Below are 20083 nucleotides of genomic sequence, written 5' to 3'. Positions count from 1 at the left end.
TGCGTCACTCAAAACGCAGATTAAATCATAAACATATATCAAGTAGTTTCATCATCAAAATACGAGATTCAACAGTGGAGTGCCCCCTGGATAAACTCCTGGGCATTCGGCCCGTCAGCCCAGATCCGACTGCCGGCCTTGAGGTTTGCCCATCGAGAGGTGTAGGGGGTTCCCGACTCCCCAGCAGGAAGGTTGATCATCCTTAGGGCCTGATACTGCTCGACTTTGGCCCAAGAGCGGATGCGGCACAAGTCCCACATCGACTTCAGGTGCATCGAAGGCCTCCTCGAGGGGCCGTTGCTAGACGATCCGGCCACCCCCTTTCCTCACGAGCTCCCCAAGCCCTCACCTTGGGGAGCAACCCCGGATGACTCTGGGACGGCACTCTCACGAGCAACTGAGCTCGCGTACGTCTTCCAAACCGCAGTCTTCGCCTTCTTCTAAGGGTGACTTGCCTCCGGAGACCCTGACGTCCTCTTTGGTGTGCCCTTCTACGAGGCACCCCCAGCTCCAGAACCCTCGCCACCCCGAGACGGTGGCGCGACAGCCTTGGCGTGAGGCGTCCTCTCCACCGACTGGAGGTCCACCATCTCTGTAAGCAAAAGCCTGGTCAGTCAGCTAGCTCGAGATGAGTGGACAATCCATAACATGTGAATGACCATACCCCTAGTGGCTGGTCTCAGTCCCGCCTTGACCAGCCACTCCTCGGTCATCTCTCTGATTGCCCGAGAAGAGGACAAGATACCCCATAGTCGATTCACGTCCACTGTTTCTCCGACAGAAAGAAATGGGGGGACATTGTCGATGGTTCGGGAAGTCCATCCAGTACTGAAACCCCACCCCCGACTACAATTGACGAAGAAGAAGTGACTCTTCCAACCCTTGTTGTTAGAAGGAGCACCATTGATCTTAAAACCGCTACGGGCGGTCAGGTAATACCTGCCTTGCCCCTTACACAGACGGAAGCAGGCCAGGAAGAGGGTCCTAGTCGGCTCGATCCCGGCTCCCCAACACTCCCCAAGAAAGACCACCAGATAGCACTAAGAGTTCGGCGCCATCTGGGACGACGATATTCCCCACTTACGAAGGCACTCCTCGATAACAGCATGCAGCGGGAACCGCAGTCCCGCCTCGAGGGCACCCACGGTCAGCCCGAACCCGTCGGGAAATTGATCATACGGCCACTGACCAAGCCGAGGGGCGTGAACACCATAGCACTTCGAGATACGATAGCGATCCCAAAGTACCCTCAAAAGTTCCTCGGTCACCACCGAATCTACATCATACCACGACTTGAGGTTTTTAAGCACAGTAGAACTCCTTGCGGCCTTCAAAAGCATGCCACCCGAGGACAAACTGACAACCTAAGTCTACGGGCCCCTAGAAGAAGAAGACAAAGAAGAGGAAGACGAAGAAGAAGAAGACAATGAAGAAGAAGATGAAGAGGAAGACGGAGACATCCCGACCTCAAGGTCAGAAGGAAGGAGCCGAGGCGTAGGACGAAGGACTGAGCAAAGTGATGGCAATTGTTCTGGAAGAAGCTTATAAAGAGCAGGCTAATCCACCGTGAGGCGACAATTGGGCTTCTTGAGGAGAGAGATGGTTGCAGCATTTAAAACCCATCATAACTCCTCGGATTCTCTAGATTCGTCGTTCTCAAAGCTCCCGCCAGAGGTGCCTCATCACTAAAAATTTCCCGCCAGAAGCCATTCGTAATAGGAAGTTTCCCGCCAGGCCCTGTGCCACTCCATCAGGCACGCCACGTGGCGCGGTGGCACCTGGGCAAACCCCAGCGTGTCGCCCAATGACGCCCTCCAGTCTTCATCCTAGTTGTGCCAGATCGGTCCCTGACTTGCGACTCGTTAGTCCTCATGCCTGAGCCCGAGTGTAGGCCCTTGGCCCACAGGCCCAGTCTTCATCCTAGTCATGCTAGATCGGTCCCCGACTTATGACTCGTCAGTCCTCATGCCTGAGCCCGAGTGCAGACCCTCGGCCCGTAGGCCCAGTCTTCATCCGAATCGTGCTAGATCGGTTCCCAACTTGCGACTTGTCAGTCCTGCCTGAGCCCGAGTGTAGACCCTCGGCCCATAGGCCTAGTCTTCATTAGAGTCGTGCCAGATCGATCCCCGACTTGTGACTCGTCAGTCCTCATGTTTGAGCCCAAGTGCAGACCCTCGGTCCATAAGCCCAGTCTTCATCCTAGTCGTGCCAGATCGGTCCCCGACTTGCAACTCATCAATCCTCATGCCCGAGCCCGAGTGCAGACCCTCGGCCCACAAGCCCAGTTTTCATCCTAGTCACACCAAATCGGTCCTCGACTTGCGACTCGTCAGTCCTGCCTGAGCCCGAGTACAGTCCCTTGGCCCACAGGCCCAGTCTTTATCCGAGTCATGCCATATCGGTCCTCCGACTTGTGACTCCCCAGTCTTTATCCGAGTCGCGCCAGATCGGTCCTCCGACTTACGACTCACCAGTCTTTATTCGAGTCATGCTAGATCGATCCTTTGACTTGCGACTTGCTAGTCTTTATCTGAGTCACGCCAGATCGATACCCGACTTGCGACTTACCAATCTTTATTCGAGTGGTGCCAAATCGGTCCTCGACTTGTGACTCGTCAGTCTTTTCCCGAGTCGCACCAGATCGGTCCTCCGACTTGTGACTCGCTAGTCTTTATCCAAGTCGCACCAGATCGGTCCCCGACTTGCGGCTCGCTAGTCTTTTCCCGAGTCGTGCCAGATCGGTCCTCCGACTCGAGACTCACCAATCTTTATCTGAGTCGAGCTAAAATAGTCCTCAACTTGCGACTCGCTAGTCTTTTCCTGAGTCACGCTAGATCGATCCCCCCCGACTTGCGACTCGCCAGCCACAAGCCTGAGCCCGAGATCAGTTACTCGGCCAACAGGTCGTCTCCTTCCGGGTCGCACAACTCGGTCTCCTGACCAGTGACTCACCAACATCATCCTGCCTAGGCCCAGCCACCCGACCGACGGTGCCAACCCTTCCCAATGCATAGGGCGCCGCCCCCGAACTGCCTCATGACGAGCCAATCCAACTTCCCTCACAAGCAATCAATACATCCACGGCGCTCCGACCCAAGCGTGCCCCTCACCCTCTTGCAAGGACCCCACGACACGCCCCGATGGGGGGGGGGGGGGGGAGGAGGGTTAGGGGTAGGATTGATAATGTATATTTTGGGTCCATGCCACCCAAGTCAGCAAGAGGAGCACCCCCACGCGCCGAGCCAAAATCTGTACCAAGGTGTGCTCGGTACATCTTGTCTCGGAAAGCTCGGGATGGTGTTGCATGGCGTCGTTCCACGCGTCCCGGGACAGCGACCACACAAAGGTACTATCTCACCTCTCGAGGATCGACCACCACGCCAAACTCGCATACGACTGACCCTCGTACAGTAGTATAAAAGCCCCTGGCCGGCATCCGATCTAGGAGGAGGCAAAAAACAAATCAACCCACAACTGACTTGCTCGTCGGAGGGGCTAAAGTCAGCAATCACCCAACGAGGGCCATCCTTGCAGGAAAGTGGCTACCCTTGAGCCACGAGCATTTCGACCTGAGAGTCGTCAACCAGCATCCCGACGACGAGTCGCCAATCGATGTCCGGGCCGAGAGATGCCGATCAACATTCCAACGCCAACACTCGGTTTCGAGGGCTTGACCGACCTCAGCGACCAACTCAGCCAACTGAAGACTTCCTACATCGATCCGTGGACTGGCCGTGTTGACTCATCAACCACGGCACATCAAGATCTATTGAATTTTATGTTTCTCATAATACTTCTATCCAATGGCACAAGCAATGTCATTCGGTAACCAATCTAAAGCATCACACTGAAAAGAAATTATCCATGAGATAATTCTCTTTAAACAAATCACAGATACTCTTTCCATTTTCTAAATATATCACTTGACAAATCCCATCAACTCCATGGGCATCTCACAGAGATGTTAATTCATAAGGTGCCACAGCTTGTAGTTTCATGACAAGTGAAATGCAAAAACTCAAAACTGATGGTAAACACAAAGATGCACATAGCCCTCTCCAGTAATTGAAGAAGAGTAGCATCACTCTGGAACTGACTAGCCCAAATATGTCTTATATGCTCATATGTAATGAAACACTAACCAGTTCTAACTCACCTCAGGGACAATTGATGATTTAAGTTCTTGCAACTCATTTCCAGAAGATAATCTTCATGCATTCTCGAGAAAGACTGTGTTTCATCTAGTGGCTGATCATCATAATCTCCATGTTTCATCTAGAGACTGACTGATCAAGTAAGTACTTCACAATCTCCATTGTCTTGTCATCCTGGCCTCACTTGTTTCATTGGCACAAGATGCTCAAAGTTTGTCCTTTACCACCATTATATCTGATTCTTCTTCTTTTTTTTGTCTTTTTTCTCAAAGGGGCAACATGCTCTTCCTTGAAGTTAGCAATTTAAGTCCTTAAGACAGCAATGGACATGTGTGTTGTGAACAAGTCAAAGAGGTTATTGAGATCCCAACAGAAAATATAATGATCTTTTCTTTTGCAAACATTACAGAGCACATGAATGGATGTTGAAATAATATAATGGCATTCAACTGGACATGTTTTCTGCAATTCTACATCTTTTCTGTGGCAGGAAATTAGCAGCATTCAATTGGACTTGTTCTTTTACAAGTCAAAATTGTCTTTTGGCAGACTATTCTCTGAATCTATAACCATGAAATATATATACGCAACGATAAACGACGACCACCAGAAGAAGAAAAGGTGCGATTTTTGTCGATGCACGCGACACCAAGCGCCTGAACGAACCAAAGGGGCGTAAGGGCATCGAACATTAGAAACCATAGACGGGTACCTGCGCTTTGTTGAAGACAACATAGCCCCAGGGAGCAAAAGGACCCCGCCTCCCCTTTCTTGACGATCTTGCATTTCTCGACCGCGTCTCCTTGCGTCGCCCATGACGCCGACGAGGCAAGAATACCCTCGATTGGTTGGATTACCTCCAACTTCACCATTCCCTTGCGGAACTGCGCACGAACGGACCTTTGGAGCCCTTAAACCTCACAGGTTCGGATCCAGCGTCTGATCCGAGCAACCAAATGCCGCAGCATTCTCTCTCAATTCTTATATCAAGTGGGCCCTGCACTTCTAACAAATGGGAGGGCGTCTCTTATGTTCCATGGTTCGGCGCCTGCACGCAGAATACGAAATATACATATAAATATGTATATACATGTATATATAATTATATATATACATACATATATGTATATGTATACATACATATATGTATATGTATACATACATATATGTATATGTATACATACATATATGTATATGTATACATACATATATGTATATGTATACATATATATATATATATATTTATAGTTTTTATCAGATGATGGTCCTATATTTGGTTTTCTAGGTTAAACTGTGAGGAGGAGAGAGAGAGAGAGAGAGAGAGAAAAGTGATAGGGAGTCGAAGGAAAAAAGAGAAGCGGATGAGAAGATGAGATGCATAACGGAGAGGGGGGAGAAACAAAGGTGGAGGAAGCTAAGGGAAAAGTGATAGGGAGTCGAAGAAAAAAAGAGAAGCGGATGAGAAGATGAGGTGCATAACGGAGAGGGGGGAGAAACAAAGGTGGAGGAAGCCAAGGGGAGAGAGAGAGGAGACAATACACTGAGAGAAGGAGATAATGGTGGAGGTTGAGTGGGAGGAGGAGTCAGAGATAGAGTAAGAGGATGAGAAAATCAAAAGAGAGGGGAGAGAACAAAGATATCGTGGAGTGAGAGGAGAAGTGGTAGAGATGAGACAGGAGGTGAGGGTAATTTGAAAAAAAATAATGGGTAATCTAATATTTAATTAAATCAATTAAGTAGTTAAAAGTGTACGTGTTTGTGGGTGTGAAACATAGTGATGGAGGCACAACTTCCCTAGCTTTTATCGTTCATTGAGCGAGGAAGGAGGGGACATGTGTGTGCGCCTCCATCATACTCTATTAAATATAGTCATAGAGGCACAACTTCTCTAGCCTTTATCGTCGATCATCGAGCGAGGAAGAAGGGGACATACCCTCACCATTAACCACAAGCAAGGAAAGAAGGAGAGTGACTTGCCTCACCTATAGCCTTCATCATTGGTCCGATGAGGACCACTATGCCTCCATCACTAAGTAGGTCCGATAAGAAGGGGGAGCGGGGCGATAAGAAGAAGGGGGAACGAGAGATGGTTTGGAGTGAAGGGGGGGGGGTGATAGGGGCCACGATAAAGGAAGTCGTTGACGTTACAAACGAACACTTTATGGGGTAGCAACAGAATAAAGTAGTCACAAGGAGGTAACGAGGTGGAGTTAAGTGACATGAGGAGCATTTAGAATATTAGAGGAAAAAAAGAACAATAATAAGAAAACTAAGGGCATCTGAGCAAAAACCTAAAAAAAAGTTTCTTTTTCATAAAATCATATATATATATATATAGATATATAATAGAAGTAATCATTAACATGAAAAATCAGACAATAAAAATGAACAAGAACAGAACCGGGCTAGGTTTTGTTTGGTCAAACTCTTGACTACGAATTGGTCAAAGCCTTGATGTAATTAATAAACACATATGAGTGAGAAAAGACAGCACAATGTCAGTCATGATTGATACATTGTGTTGATGTAATTAATAAACACAAAGTTCGATTTCGATCGAGAGCAAGTGTGCATGCCACCAAACAGTCGTTATTGGACGGCAGGATCCAAACGTTGACCGACAACAGGTAAATTACATGCGGTCAACCTGTTACTATTATTTTGTCGTTGCAATGACCGATATAGTCAGTCAGCTTGACCACCAATCCATCCTGACTTCACCAACCACAAATCTGATCCAGTCAACAAGATCATCCTTTCGTACAAAGTCGATCCTTGAAACGTTTTGCTTGTGACCAATTACGAAGCTCTGGTATGAAGAATTTGACATGTTGTTCATGATTTAATGCACCTTAATATAAATATACTTATTTTTGTGATCTTTTATACATCATGTGTCACAACTGAGTTATCCAGTGGAGTTATACCACTTTGATTTGATATGCATATAGTTGATTTGTTTCTATATGTATTTTTAGGATTACTAGAACAAAGATCAACTATCAAAATTCTCAAATCACATAGGCTTAGAGTACATGTTAGGACAAATATTCTATATCCACACGATCATGAATTTTTATTTACAAGCACTTAATGTTAAAAATAACTTCATGAGTCTAAATAATAGTCACATATTATTAGAAAAGTCGGATTCATATATTGGAATCAACACAAGTAAACAAATGATATGGTGGTAAGGCAGGGATGACTGAGTCACATTTTTTTCTCATTCAATTTCCCTATAGGTTTGAAAGGAAAATATCAAGGGCCAAACACTTTCGATGTGAATGAATACTAACTCCCTTACAAGCTCATGCACTGCCCCATACATGGACTACTATCTCACCTGGTGTGGTGTGGTGTGGTGTGGTGTGGTGTGGTACCAATTTATGGTTATGATGGACAATGTCAAGAATTAATTCTATCATACAGTTTGGAGAAAGCTTTCACCCAACTGGGACTTTTGTGTCCTTCATTTTTATTTCCTTGTTATTTTTCTTTTTTTTGCTTGTGCCCATACATCATCAAATGGACATGTGGTAACCATTGGAACAACACAGGTCAGGTAGGAATGGAACACAAAGTGACATGATAGGAGGGCCTTAGTTGATCACCTTTGATGGTTCATCACCTTTTTCTATCGTGACTGACTGATCCCACTTGAGAAAGCACAAGTAGTGGTGGCTTTGAGTTGCTTTGCATGGGACACATTCTTTGGGATAAAATGCCAACTAGTTGTCACGGCTGCCCAAACTCCCTCTCCTTCCTTCTCGAACGAGCATAGGCTATGTTGGACCATTGCACCACCAACAGGGTCAGGAATAAAATAATGCCTCCGAGTGAAAAGAGATGATGCATCAATGCCATGTGTTTGGATGTGGAAGAGGGGAGTTTGCAGGTCAGTTTTCTCAGGGGTGGATGCAATTTGATTATAACTATGTTGACTAGTTTGAGCAAGTTGGTGGAGACGAGAGAGGTGGGGGAAGAGGAGGGCAACCCAGAAGAGCTGGGTGAGGCAAAAGGGGTGGTGGTCCACCAAAGATATGGGGGATCATATCATATTGTGATGGTGATTGGAAATGAATCGATGGGGCTAATCAACAATGGGTTTGGATCTTTGACATGGTTACTGGATGATATGTGACTGGACCACCTTTTGGTAGATATGCACCTCAAATTTGACTTTGCAACTACTTTTGACATTAATCGATCGACGAGGAGGAGGTTTTCTTCTTCTTCTTCTTCTTCTTCTTCTTCTTTCCGGTAAATAAAAGAGGAAGAGAAAGGATGGATAAATTGTTTTCTATCCAGGCATGTAGACTTGTTTCTTCTCTTTAAGAGGAGAGAGGAGAGAGGAAGTGGATGAATTGATTTCACTTAGTTGTTCGCTCCATCCACCTCTATATTCCATGATGACATGCTTAGAGCAAATTCCAAGCTATCATGATCGTATTCGTTGTACTGAACAAGGACGAGGAACAGAAGCCTGCAGGTGCATATGGCAAGTAGTAGTCGATGGCACACACAAACGGACGCTGCGTAGGGCGTGTGCTATCTGCTTCACAAGTAGCTCCGCGATTCTTGTCCTCCCCACTGCTCTTGTCCCCGAGGAATCTCAAGTGACACATGATCGGCGGGGCCACAGCCTTACGATGATGCATGTTGGTCGGTGGTGTATGGAAGCTTTATCCATCAGCACGCAACTTGGTGCGAGGGTGGGGGGATGGTGTTCGACGAAATGCCTCCACTGGAATATTAATTATGGTGCCGTTCGGTTTGATTTGGGAGATGAGACACTTATTCTCCAACATGTCATCGGCTACTGTCCTTGGAGTCGATGCTTATCCGAGATAATCATCACAACACCATCTTCTATGGGTTACAAGGAGTTGGTGGGGGAGAAAAAGTGTTGGAAGTCATCTCACGCAACCATTTGAGAGAAAAGGTTTGGTTTGTCTCGTGGATCAGGAGAACTGCGGACATCTCATGGCATTGAATAGGCGACGTCTGTTTCTTTTCCCCTTGGGAGCAAGACATGGTGCAGTTCACCCTTGCTTCGATCAGTGGTTCCTCTGTCCGTCTCACCTCCACCATCAGAGGACCGAGAAAGAGCAGACAAGCGGAGGGGAGAGCGCTGGCGACATGAGCCCCATATCTATCGGTGTGTTGTAACATGGCAACCACTCCAACGAGGAGTTCTCACACTTGGTATGATTAGCTCAACGACGAAGAATACGTAACGCATTACGTGGGGTACAAGTTGCAGTGGGACAAAGCTTATAAGCCAAGAGTAGCGGTGGAGGTGTATCAACTGCAACCCGTATGTGTACCACAGGGAGTTAACGAGACCTTCGAGTAGATGTGGAGTGGGGTGGGTGGGCTGTGGCAGGGGAGGCAAAGGTCACGCACCCTTTCCCATGTGAATCCACGCGGTCATCTCTCCCCACGCACCTTCCCATTCTGAAAGCTCGTCTATGGTCCTCCTTTATTCATTGGTAAGTAGCGAGGTAGGTCGACTCCGTCGTCAACCCTGTTAGCTTGTGGCAGATAATTCTATCCCCATCTCCCATATTCTCTTCCTGATTCCCTTCTCGGTTCCTTCATCGATTTATTTCCCTCACGTATTCTATTTCCTGCACCAAAGCTTCTCTCTCTCTCTCTCTCTCTCTCTGTGTGTTGAAGAGGAGGATACAGGGGGATACTGGGAGTAGCGGGTTGAGGAGATCAAAGAAACAAAGCAGAGATTGGACAGGAGCCGAGGGATGGATGTGTGCGACACCAGCCTTGCTCTCGGGCTGGGCGTCGGGGGAAGGAGCACGGCGCCGTCGAGCGGTACTACTCGTCGCAGGCAGGAAGTGCCCTGCTCGCCTCTCAGGAGCTTGATGGCACAGAAGCAGCCATCACTGATGTTAAGCCTTCCTCATGATGTCTACAACGGGGAAGCGAACAAGGGGAGAGAGGAGGGGCGGCAAGCGCGGCCGTCGTCTCCTCACAGCACGGTCTCATCCTTTTCGACTGCCTACACTCCGACGACGATGAAGAAGGAGAAAGACGACGGCGGCGGCGGCGGCGAGGAAGCAGATACAGCGAGGGCCGACTCCCGCGGCGGTAGCTACGACGATAACGACGACGGCAGTCCTAGGAAGAAGCTTAGGCTCACGAAGGAGCAGTCGGCCCTGTTGGAAGACAGGTTCAAGGAGCACAGTACCCTCAATCCTGTGAGTAGTACCCGAAAGAATCTTCTCTGCGTACCTTTCTTTCTCATCATCTTTCTCCTCATTATTTTTGGTTCGATGAACAGAAACAGAAGCATGCTTTGGCCAAGCAATTGAATCTGCGGCCACGACAAGTGGAAGTATGGTTCCAAAATAGGAGGGCAAGGTTTGTCTCTAATTCTTTCAGACGTGTGTGCATATACATACGTATATTTCATATCTATGATGTCAAATGTTGTGTATATATCTACTACCTATACATAATGGAATTGCATGCACTGCGGTTGCAACATCAAGGCTTCGAGTGATGTGATGACAGGACCAAGCTCAAGCAGACCGAAGTCGACTGCGAGTTTCTGAAGAGGTGCTGCGAGTCGCTGACCGACGAGAACCGGCGACTGCACAAGGAGCTACAGGAGCTGAAGGCCCTCAAACTCGGGCCGCCGCCGGTCTGCATGCAGTTCCCGGCGGCCAACCTCACCATGTGCCCTTCCTGCAAGACCATAAGAGCCGCCGCCGACGGCCCCAAAGGCGGCGGCGCCGAGCCTTTTGTGGTCGCACCAGCAAAGCATCACTTCTTCCACCCTTTCATCCATTCAGCATCATGTTAGCTGGGGAAGACGAACTCCTCCCACCCCCTCTTTTTTTTTTTTGTATATTTTTTTTAATTTTTAATCTAGGGCTTGGGAATTACACTCGATACTTAGCATCACTCGACTGGTTATGGTCGACGAAGAAGCAATTGCATCTGGTACCGCCAAGTATTATTGACAGACCGATTGCTTTATGTTCCTTACAAGTTATCCTTGTCCGCTGTACAGAAGACATGATTCTTAATATGTGTAATCTCCTCCGTTTCATGCGATTAAATGAAAGGCGTGTGTTAATTTCTGTATGCCACCCCTTGAATGGGGAGGACACAAGGAGGCCATTTTGTGGGGGCAGACGCTGATTGAGATGGTACACGTGAAGGCGTAGGAAAGATGTGAAGGAAAAGGGAGGAGTGGAAAGCGTGTGGGGGCAAGGAAGAAGGATATGATTGACAGAACGATAGATCATACACGACACGAACCCACTAATTCATGGAGAACTATTTGGTGGGCCATACCCACGTGAAGTATCGGGCCCACGTAACATAAGTATTTGCATACATTTAGGAATAAGGACAAATCGAGGTCTACAGATGGAGGGTTGGGGGATCACAGTGACTGATCTTTATGCTTCGGCTTTATCTATGGAGGTGACCGAGTCATACTTGATTGGAAGAGCGGACAGTCACGTCAACTTGTGTCACTAGAATAAGCTTCTTCTTTCTTTCTTTTTATTTCGTCACTGTCACATCACAGTCTTCTGCAAAGGATTACAAGCCATGTATATAAATTTGAAGGGACTACATATGCAGCTGTATAAGATCCAAACGCAACTGCGTCCCAAGGGCGTGCATTATAAAAGCATGTAATCTTAAAGGAAATGAAAGAATTTCACGTCAAAGCTGCATTATCTGCTATTAAAATTTGTCAGGTTGAACAATGTGCTTAAACCTCCTATAAAAATCATACAAAAAGGAGAGTTTTAGCCACTAACGTTGTAGATTTGATTCCTCACTCCACAAAGCACACTGTTCGGAAACTGGAATTACATTGATCATCCATTAGAACATGAACAAGGAACGAACCACAAAAGATAAAAGAGGAGGGGTGTTTTGGTGGGGGTGTGATTAGACTTTCACAGAAGGCTTGCTTATAACATGAATCAGTAACCAGAGAAGAGGGAAGCAGTAGCACTTATCTGCACAATAAATGCCACCATCTCGGAATAAAGCTCCAGATTATTGTGGGTCTCCGAGCTTATGTACATTGAGCATCTGGTTGGGACTCTGCTCCCCCCGGGTTCAGGTATCCGGCAAGTGCTTCGTGCCGTCGAGCAGCATCCTCAAGCTAGATGATCAGTTGCTACTTAGTAGCCTTTTGAACTTGCTCTGTACCACGCGCAGAAGGAAGTCGGTAAATATGTGTTCATAGCCTGGCATTTTACTATAACCTGCAAAGGTTACCAACTGTTCTACTTAAGAAGATGTTTTGTTTGTTCATTCAAATAATGTCAGGAAGTAAAGTCAATCATATACCAGCTCATAAGAATCCTCCTGCTAAATACTGCTTATAGTTCATAATTCTGACAAATATGTAAACTTCAAAATTATGATATTATTTCCCTAAAAAATTAAGGACTTTTGGTTTTCCTTTTTTTTTTCTACAATAGATAAATAACGAAGTCCTATCAACAGTCAAATAGATTTGATCCCAGGAACTTCCAATGTGAGACTTCTCAATAGAAAAATTAATATATTACTCGATATATCCAAATTAACGGTGGTACACCCATCTCTCCTACATACATTAATATTTATTCATCCACTTCCATTGTGCGTCATTTGTGGCTATCACAACTTGTATCAAAATGTCATGTTATACATTGAAAATTGTCTATTGTAATTTCCTCCCACTAGATTGTTCCTGAAGTGCCATTCTTGTCCTGTTCAATTAGTACTTCAAAGTTAAATCTAAACAGGAACCAAACAACCAAAGAAACAGATGCATACACCCTGCGGTTAAGGAACTTGCACACCTAACAAGCACCTGATGTTCTTGCTCTTTATTTTTGGTACAATGGATATTTTGCCTATTGTTCTGATTCATCAACCCATAGAAATGTCCTCCCATAAGTACACCATCTATCCTTGGTCTCCTCTACTCTTTCCGATCATTCCCTACCATTCTGCTAAAACCCCAGGATTGACCAAGGTACGTTGCTTCCACTAAGAAATCAAGTTTTCCAACCAATTGTCTTACAGTGTGTTTGGATAACTACAGCAAAGAGCCTTTTCTATATGAATGTTCTTATAACGAAACTCATTTCTTCATGTTAAATGATGTTTCAATTACTTGGCATCTCTCTACAAGTTTGACAAGAAAAATCTTGACAAAAAAATAAAGCAAACCTGACACATGATGGAAAGAAAAGAATGGGAAAAGAGATATAAACTGCACTTCATGAGCTTAAAAGGATGAGAATATTGAATAAATAATAGGCTCCACTTGCCAGGAAAATAATTGATATCAATGACATAAAACCGGTCCCTTGTTCCGTGCTCTCTGATTATATCTATGTTGAATAATCGAAGACCCTAAAGGCAACAAAAATGCAAGATAAGAACCAGTGCAAACCTACAAATAAGTATTCGAGTAAAGCACACATATAACAAACCATCTCACCAATCGAAGACGGAGCTCCCTAGCGAGCTTCTCAAGCAATGGCCTTGGAGGAAGTTCTACAGAAAAACAATATGAAAGAAAGAGGCACTCACTCTTCACATAATACAGCATACTTTTTGTCATCATAAACAAATCAAAATCCATGTATCCTGCAAAGACCTTACCAGCAATACTAGGGTCCAGGTCTGCATCATCTGCAGATGCTGCAGCACAAGAAACCCTGGGGAACCGAAAGACACCAGTATTGTTCAAGAGTTCGCGCTTACTAACATCAGGAAGGGAAAATCGACGAACAACCTTTATTGCCTCTCCAACAATATAGACCTTAAAGAGAACACCGCCTGGAAGAGGACAATAAAATAAATTAAGATGAAGAGTATAATAACATGAAGTTGCCTGACACAACAGCAATCGAGAACAGATTACCATGATTAACAAACTCTTGGAGAACCAAGGGAGGATCAAGCTTTGATAAGGAGAACTCATCATAGGCAAGTGATAATTCATGTGACTTTGCACTTCCATCAACCACTAAGGGTTTCGCAACTGCAAACGAAGAACATTTTGTGAACATTTTCAGTGAGTAAATCACCAACTAGATCTGTAGTGCATTATCAAACACGTTTCTATTGCACTAGACATAACAACAGATTATGTAGACTTAATGAAGGTAAGCCAAAAAGTACTAGCCTTACCCATATAAAAATTTGAATGCTCTTTATTTAACTAAGGATATTTCCTTACATAGAGCTGCTCAATGGTGGGAAAAGTTCAATGTAGCCCCACAATTGTAATATATGATGTACTAGCCTTACCTAAAATAGGAAGTTACAAGAAGTATGGAAGTCAGCCAACCTAGGCCGACAAAGAGGGTGCTCAGGGACTTCTAAGAGCATTTTTTTATACAAACTAAAATACATTGCCCTCGCTGGCTGGGAATGCACATGGGTTCTTCCTCTGAGTGTGAGCTTGTCATGTGGTCTTGTGTTACATGGGCCCTGATCCTTGATGAAACTTCCCATTTTCTCCAATCTACATCCAGCCCAGAACATTTTTCACCAAAAATTAACATAAGATACGCTTTCATCAATAGATAGAGATCAAACTTCACCATTATGCTATGGTGTGTCTGCTTGTAGGCTTTGGACATGACATTTTCCAATTAGCAATCTAGTGATAACAGCAATCTATGTTTTATTCTAACATTTGTCCACGTGTGTGATTCGTTCCACAGATTATCTTATCCTTTTAGTCAAATCTGATGGTTATAAATCACTTTAGAAATTTTACTTAAGTTAATATTTTGACAAATGTTACATCGGTGTACCACATTTCCATTTTAGCTATGAGATATCATCATATTCACATGCGCTCTCTAAGCATCTATGTTCCTATGACACTATTTTTCAATTAATTGGTTCAAAAATTTTCATCTCAATTGTTGATGCTGAGAGCCCTGAATACAATCATAAGTCAGCCTATGCTACCAACCAAAATATGACACAAGAAAAGATCCTTAATTGCAAACCTTCTGGAGTAAGATGATTTCTATGTCAAATATGTTCAACATAAGTTATTACCACTCCACATGTCTCCTTGTTACCAAAGACCACTTGGATATTGGTGACAGAGCTGGCGATTAGTCAATATAAACAAGCTTCAAGATGCCTAGGTGACAGACACTAAACTAAAATACCTAATATACATGTACAGAATCATACATAATCAAATGTAAACTAGAGGAAAGACAGCTCAGTATCCAAGACAGAAAAACAATTAAAACCAGCTTTTTTTCTTCATTTGTGCTTACATGGAGTATGCAGTTAGATCATTCTCAACTCATGACGCAACTAATGTAAAACACCTGAAACTTAAGCAGTATATTTCACCAGAATCAATCCCTCCATACAGTGGATCCATGCTGCTCTGGACATCAATTTAGAACTAGATGGAATAGGCGGTGAAAAATACTAAGAATCAATCTTCGCCAGTGATGTTAATTATGAGTTAGACATTATCATTTCTCTCCACCAACATCAGTTGCAATCTTCTTATGTATCAAGGATCATAGAAAGATTTTGACAGAGATGTCATATGAATTTACCTAATGGAAGAGTTAACCTAGCCTTGCTAACTGCATCTGGAATTGATGATGGGTCTTTGGTGATAACTAGCTGCCTAGGAGTGCCAACTTTACCTGCAATTGATAGTTGAAGACGAGGGTTCAAAATGGACAGCCAAGTAGATAATCAAACAAAAAAGAATCTGGAACTTACAACAATTTACCTATTTTTCCTTATGAAAATTACATCAGAATATTATGCAATTCTAGTGACATCAGACTCTTCTGAAATAGAGAAGATAAATTAGGAAAAATTGTTTTCAGTCTTATGAGCATTCTCTAAGGTGAGAAATTGCCAAGTATTTCCAAAATATTTGTAAGGAAAGCTATTATAATAATCACCAACAGATCTGGTAGAGGTAACTAAAGCAAATCTCCAACAACAACAAATCACAAGATGAATATAAAGACAGTCTTATTACTACCTAATGGTGCCTCAAGATATATAGTAAGTTTCACTTTGGTATAGAGCAGAGAGAGGAAAAAAGAAAAAAAAAAAAAAAAGACAACACTAACCAGGCACTGAACCCATTTGTTGAATGGAATTAGAATTAAGCAATGACAACATTTACCATAGCAGTCAGACAAATTCAAATTAGCTACATCCTGAAGCATTGATTGGCGATTGTACAGATGTTGTATGGCAGCAGGTGGATCAAGGACAGTAACTTCTGGATGTTTTTCCCAATAATCCTTCAAAGAACAAAGAAAATAAGGCAAAGAAAACAGCAGGTATTGCAAATTCAAAAATAAAGTCTCATATGTGTTCAACTGGAATTTGAAGAAATAGAAATAATGGATGTATACTTGAGAAATCACAGTAGAAATATCACAATAAAACTTGTTTTAGCCTTTTATCAATCAACAAGAGAAACTTATTAAACTTGTAAAACATTCAAATAGTTTGCTTGCCATATAAAGGTTTAGGGTCAATATATTTAGAAAATAAAAGATCTAAACTTTGCAAAAAGAAAATTAATTTCTCAAACTGCAACTGTAAGGCTACATCCCAAAACTCCCATTGGCAGAAGACTCATGCACTGATCTGATACCTAGAAAAACTACAACCACAAAGCTTCTCTATAAAGGATCTTTCAGAACTAACAACAGAAGGGCCCATTTCTTGTAAATAAACAAAATCTAAAGCAGCTAATTTTAGTAATACCTAGGATCAGCTAGCAACAATACGAGGCTAGAATAGCTGATCAGATGAAGTAGAATCCTCAGCCCATGGAAGTGGAGGCTTCAACTTCCACGGGTTACAAAAATATTCCAGATAAAGATACACCTTTAACTTTAATACATTTCTCTCTTTACTAGTCAATGTTACTGATCAGATTATAAATTGGTCAAAATTTTGCATGATGCAGAAGTTTCGTACCATCACAGTATCTGATTTCAAGCATAATATAATGACCTTACAGAAGATGAGGTACTTCTAGAAGGTCTAGAATTACCAACCTGCAGAATTTGTTGCCACTCTTTTCCAGTCAACTGTCAAAAAAAAAAAAAGTAAAAAAGAAAAGCTTATCTGTCAACATGTTTAAAATCATTAGGAAGAGTTGAATTGATAAATTCTCTATCATATTTATGCAAAGCACCAATAAACTGAATTTAAGATGAGAACCAACAGCAGTTGGCTTCCTTTCTACTTTTCATGGCAAAATCATTGGTTTTTCCACCAAAATTGAGCATCATTATGGTCATTGTTAGACAAGTTAGCCTTAATGTTCCATAAGAAAAACTCCAAGCATTAGGGGTGACCGATGGACCTTGTGAAGAACAATGTCAAAAGGACCTTGGTCTACAAGTGGTTGGCTCTGGTCAATGGCAACAAATACAATTCCTTTCTTCCTGCACAACACATCACAAGGTCTAGTTAAATTACATTCCGAAACCCAAACTGAGACACGTCAGGTGGTATCTGAGATGAAAACAATTTTACCAAACATGTCTGATGCAATATACATGAACATCACTAACGACAGAAAATTAATTAAAAATACATAGGAAAAAAATGTTTCAGTCCTTATCACATCAGAAAAGAGCAGAATTATCTTGATCTTATATAAAGAAATTTACTGTAAGGATATGTTATCAGCTTACATTGTTTAGAACAATCACCATAACATAATAGAGATCAAATGCATCTTAGATATAATAGAGATCTCTGATCAAATACAGCTTAGATATAATAGAGATCTCATATAATTCAAAGTCATCAAGATAATCATACGATTGCCATCACTGAGAAACGGTAATCTAGTCAAATTCCACTAAGAAAATAAATATCAAGAATAAGCAGGAAACTTCTTCTTAAAATAAGACCGTGACAAAAAATAAAAATAATGATGACATAAAGAGAATATCATTTGATACTGAAATTTATAATATATATAGTTTGCTTTCAAAGTAGATTATTAAGTGTCAAAGCATGGCATATAAGAGAGCCAAGTTAGGTTCCCAAAGTTATATATATATATATGATATTTAAGAAAAATAATCTATCCGAAGGAGCAAAGTTGAGAGGAATGAGATTACAACAAAAAAAACAACAGGTTAGTAGCACAATTCAAAGTGAAAAGACGAAAGAAAATGAAGGACGAAAAGCGCAACACCACCACGACTAATCAAGAGTCGCCTAGAACAACTCAAAATATACTTGTTTCCACACAAAAGATATGCATCGGACGGCCGGAAAAGAAACACAAATTTGTATCAACTATCAGTTTCCAAAGATATTTTTGGTTCCCTCTTTTTGAAGAGGACGACTCACTTTGCCAACCCTTCCAGCTTCGGCTGCAAGAAGCTCTTGACCTTCTTGGAGGTCAGAGCATACCCCACGACGAGCTTCTCCAGCGTCGGCGGCGGCGGCGGTGGAAGCGATATCAGGGCGACGCTATCGTTCTCATTCTCCTCCTCATTTCGTAGGTACGAGATTTCCCCGTTCAACCTCATCACCCCCTCCCTCCTCCGCCTCTCGCCCTCCTAGACCAGACCTTAAATCACCAACAAAACCCTCCAGAGCTCGACACGAACCACACGGTCGAAACCCTAGAAACCCTCCGTCGTGCCCGATCAACCGGCGTTCAAGAGCAAACGAAGGGGATGTTGCTTCGATCCTAGGGGGTGAGCGGAAGCAGGGGATTCGAATCCGGGATACGACAGCCTTCGAGATTACTCCAAACGGAGAGCGATCTAGGGAGCGAGACGAAGAGGTTCTGGGAAGCGCTTCGTGAGAGTCGGAAGGAAGCAGGCTAGCGAGCGAGATTGGCGTGATCGGGTATTTGTAGCAGAGCTCGAGCACAATTCCAGTGAGCGCAAGTACCAAGTTACGCTTCTTATGTCCGATTATTTACTTGACTGCCATCGAGCCGGATTACATTAGAATACTATAGGAAGGCTGTTTAAAGCGGAGCACAGAGAACAACGTTTTATGGCTCTCACGTGATTTTTGACGCGTGTCACCCCGAAGGGGCCCACCCAGCGCACCATGTGAAACGTTGCGCCTCCCAATTCTCTGTCACGCTCGGGTGTCTCGTTCGAGCCGCCAGACACAAGAAGACGAACCTCTCATTAATCTTCAGAAGCGGATCCCATTTCGTTGAGATAAAGACCCCTGAGGGACCGTTTGGGAGAAGCCAATGGATGATGGAAGTCTTATATGTGGTTGCTCGACCGAGACACAGGATCCGCAAGAGCCCGTACCCACTTGAAACTATCACTAACATCGATATTATATGTATAATGCGCCATATCCATTTTTATTATATATTATATATACCAACATGCGGTCGAATAAAGATTTGTTTCGAATCTGACTATATATATATATATATATATATATATATATATATATATATATATATATATATATATATATATATATATATATATATATATATATATATATATATATATATACATTTGAACCTACTTCATATGCAAACTTCTTATGTGGTGCTAAAGGCAATGGAATCACAGCCACAGGTGACAAATAGTGTTGTAGGTTATATTAAGATCACTGATTCGTTCATGAAAAGGGACTTTGACATGAATATGTTGGCCCCTCTTATCAGACACTAAGTGGTGAAAGAATGGATAGCAAACAGAGAGAAACATAATAGCGTTATTGCTCTCTCCCCATCAGATGTAAGAGCACTAACACGAATGCGAACGTGGCGTCCGACTCAGCCTTCTGCACTAACCACGATTAGTGACATGGGCAACGTATGTTTTAAAATTCGTGCGGAAACCTTGATCGGCGGCGTTGAGATTCGTGCGAGCTTTCACTTTGCACGACATCGTGCGGCCCTCATG

The 20083-nt window shown here is 43.5% G+C and overlaps 2 protein-coding genes across 5 annotated transcripts; one reads left to right on the top strand and one right to left on the bottom strand.

The window, feature by feature from the left end:
- The first annotated feature begins 9059 nt into the window (after positions 1 to 9059).
- Positions 9060 to 11244, top strand: LOC103978346 (homeobox-leucine zipper protein HOX19). 2 transcript variants are annotated; one of them, XM_018824048.2, is made up of 4 exons: positions 9071 to 9649; positions 9837 to 10372; positions 10456 to 10535; positions 10689 to 11244. In XM_018824048.2, the coding sequence occupies exons 2-4, from the start codon at positions 9917 to 9919 to the stop codon at positions 10978 to 10980; spliced, it is 828 nt and encodes a 275-aa protein (XP_018679593.2). In that variant the 5' UTR covers positions 9071 to 9649; positions 9837 to 9916; the 3' UTR covers positions 10981 to 11244. The 2 variants fall into 2 exon arrangements, with proteins under 2 accessions (XP_009392387.2, XP_018679593.2); XM_009394112.3 differs by having other exon boundaries at positions 9060 to 10372.
- Positions 11245 to 11840: 596 nt separating this feature from the next.
- On the bottom strand, positions 11841 to 19033 carry LOC135583699 (inositol-tetrakisphosphate 1-kinase 4-like). Of its 3 annotated transcripts, none has more exons than XM_065144650.1 (10): positions 18540 to 19032; positions 17536 to 17617; positions 17225 to 17257; positions 16336 to 16456; positions 15746 to 15838; positions 14068 to 14187; positions 13806 to 13982; positions 13642 to 13697; positions 13469 to 13553; positions 11841 to 12409 (listed from the first exon to the last, which is right to left on the bottom strand). In XM_065144650.1, exons 1-10 carry the CDS (start codon positions 18719 to 18721, stop codon positions 12315 to 12317), a joined length of 1044 nt encoding a protein of 347 aa, XP_065000722.1. In that variant the 5' UTR covers positions 18722 to 19032; the 3' UTR covers positions 11841 to 12314. The 3 variants fall into 3 exon arrangements, with proteins under 3 accessions (XP_065000722.1, XP_065000724.1, XP_065000721.1); XM_065144652.1 differs by having other exon boundaries at positions 11841 to 12347; XM_065144649.1 differs by having other exon boundaries at positions 13642 to 13982; positions 18540 to 19033.
- Between the last annotated feature and the right edge of the window lie 1050 nt (positions 19034 to 20083).

Source organism: Musa acuminata, chromosome BXJ3-3 (genome assembly GCF_036884655.1).
Source record: "Musa acuminata AAA Group cultivar baxijiao chromosome BXJ3-3, Cavendish_Baxijiao_AAA, whole genome shotgun sequence".
NCBI lineage: Eukaryota > Viridiplantae > Streptophyta > Magnoliopsida > Zingiberales > Musaceae > Musa > Musa acuminata.
Note: the sequence above shows the minus strand (reverse complement) of the source record. Positions and strands in the feature narration are given on the sequence as shown.

Coding starts and splice junctions, on each gene's coding strand:
- LOC103978346 (XM_009394112.3), top strand. CDS start 9,917: ATGGATGTGTGCGACACCAGCCTTGCTCTCGGGCTGGGCGTCGGGGGA. Junction 10,373..10,455: donor AGCACAGTACCCTCAATCCT/GTGAGTAGTACC, acceptor TTCGATGAACAG/AAACAGAAGCATGCTTTGGC. Junction 10,536..10,688: donor TTCCAAAATAGGAGGGCAAG/GTTTGTCTCTAA, acceptor ATGTGATGACAG/GACCAAGCTCAAGCAGACCG.
- LOC135583699 (XM_065144649.1), bottom strand. CDS start 18,721: ATGAGGTTGAACGGGGAAATCTCGTACCTACGAAATGAGGAGGAGAAT. Junction 16,457..17,224: donor AGTGGCAACAAATTCTGCAG/GTTGGTAATTCT, acceptor TGTTCTTTGAAG/GATTATTGGGAAAAACATCC. Junction 13,554..13,641: donor GGGAGCTCCGTCTTCGATTG/GTGAGATGGTTT, acceptor TGTTGCCTTTAG/GGTCTTCGATTATTCAACAT.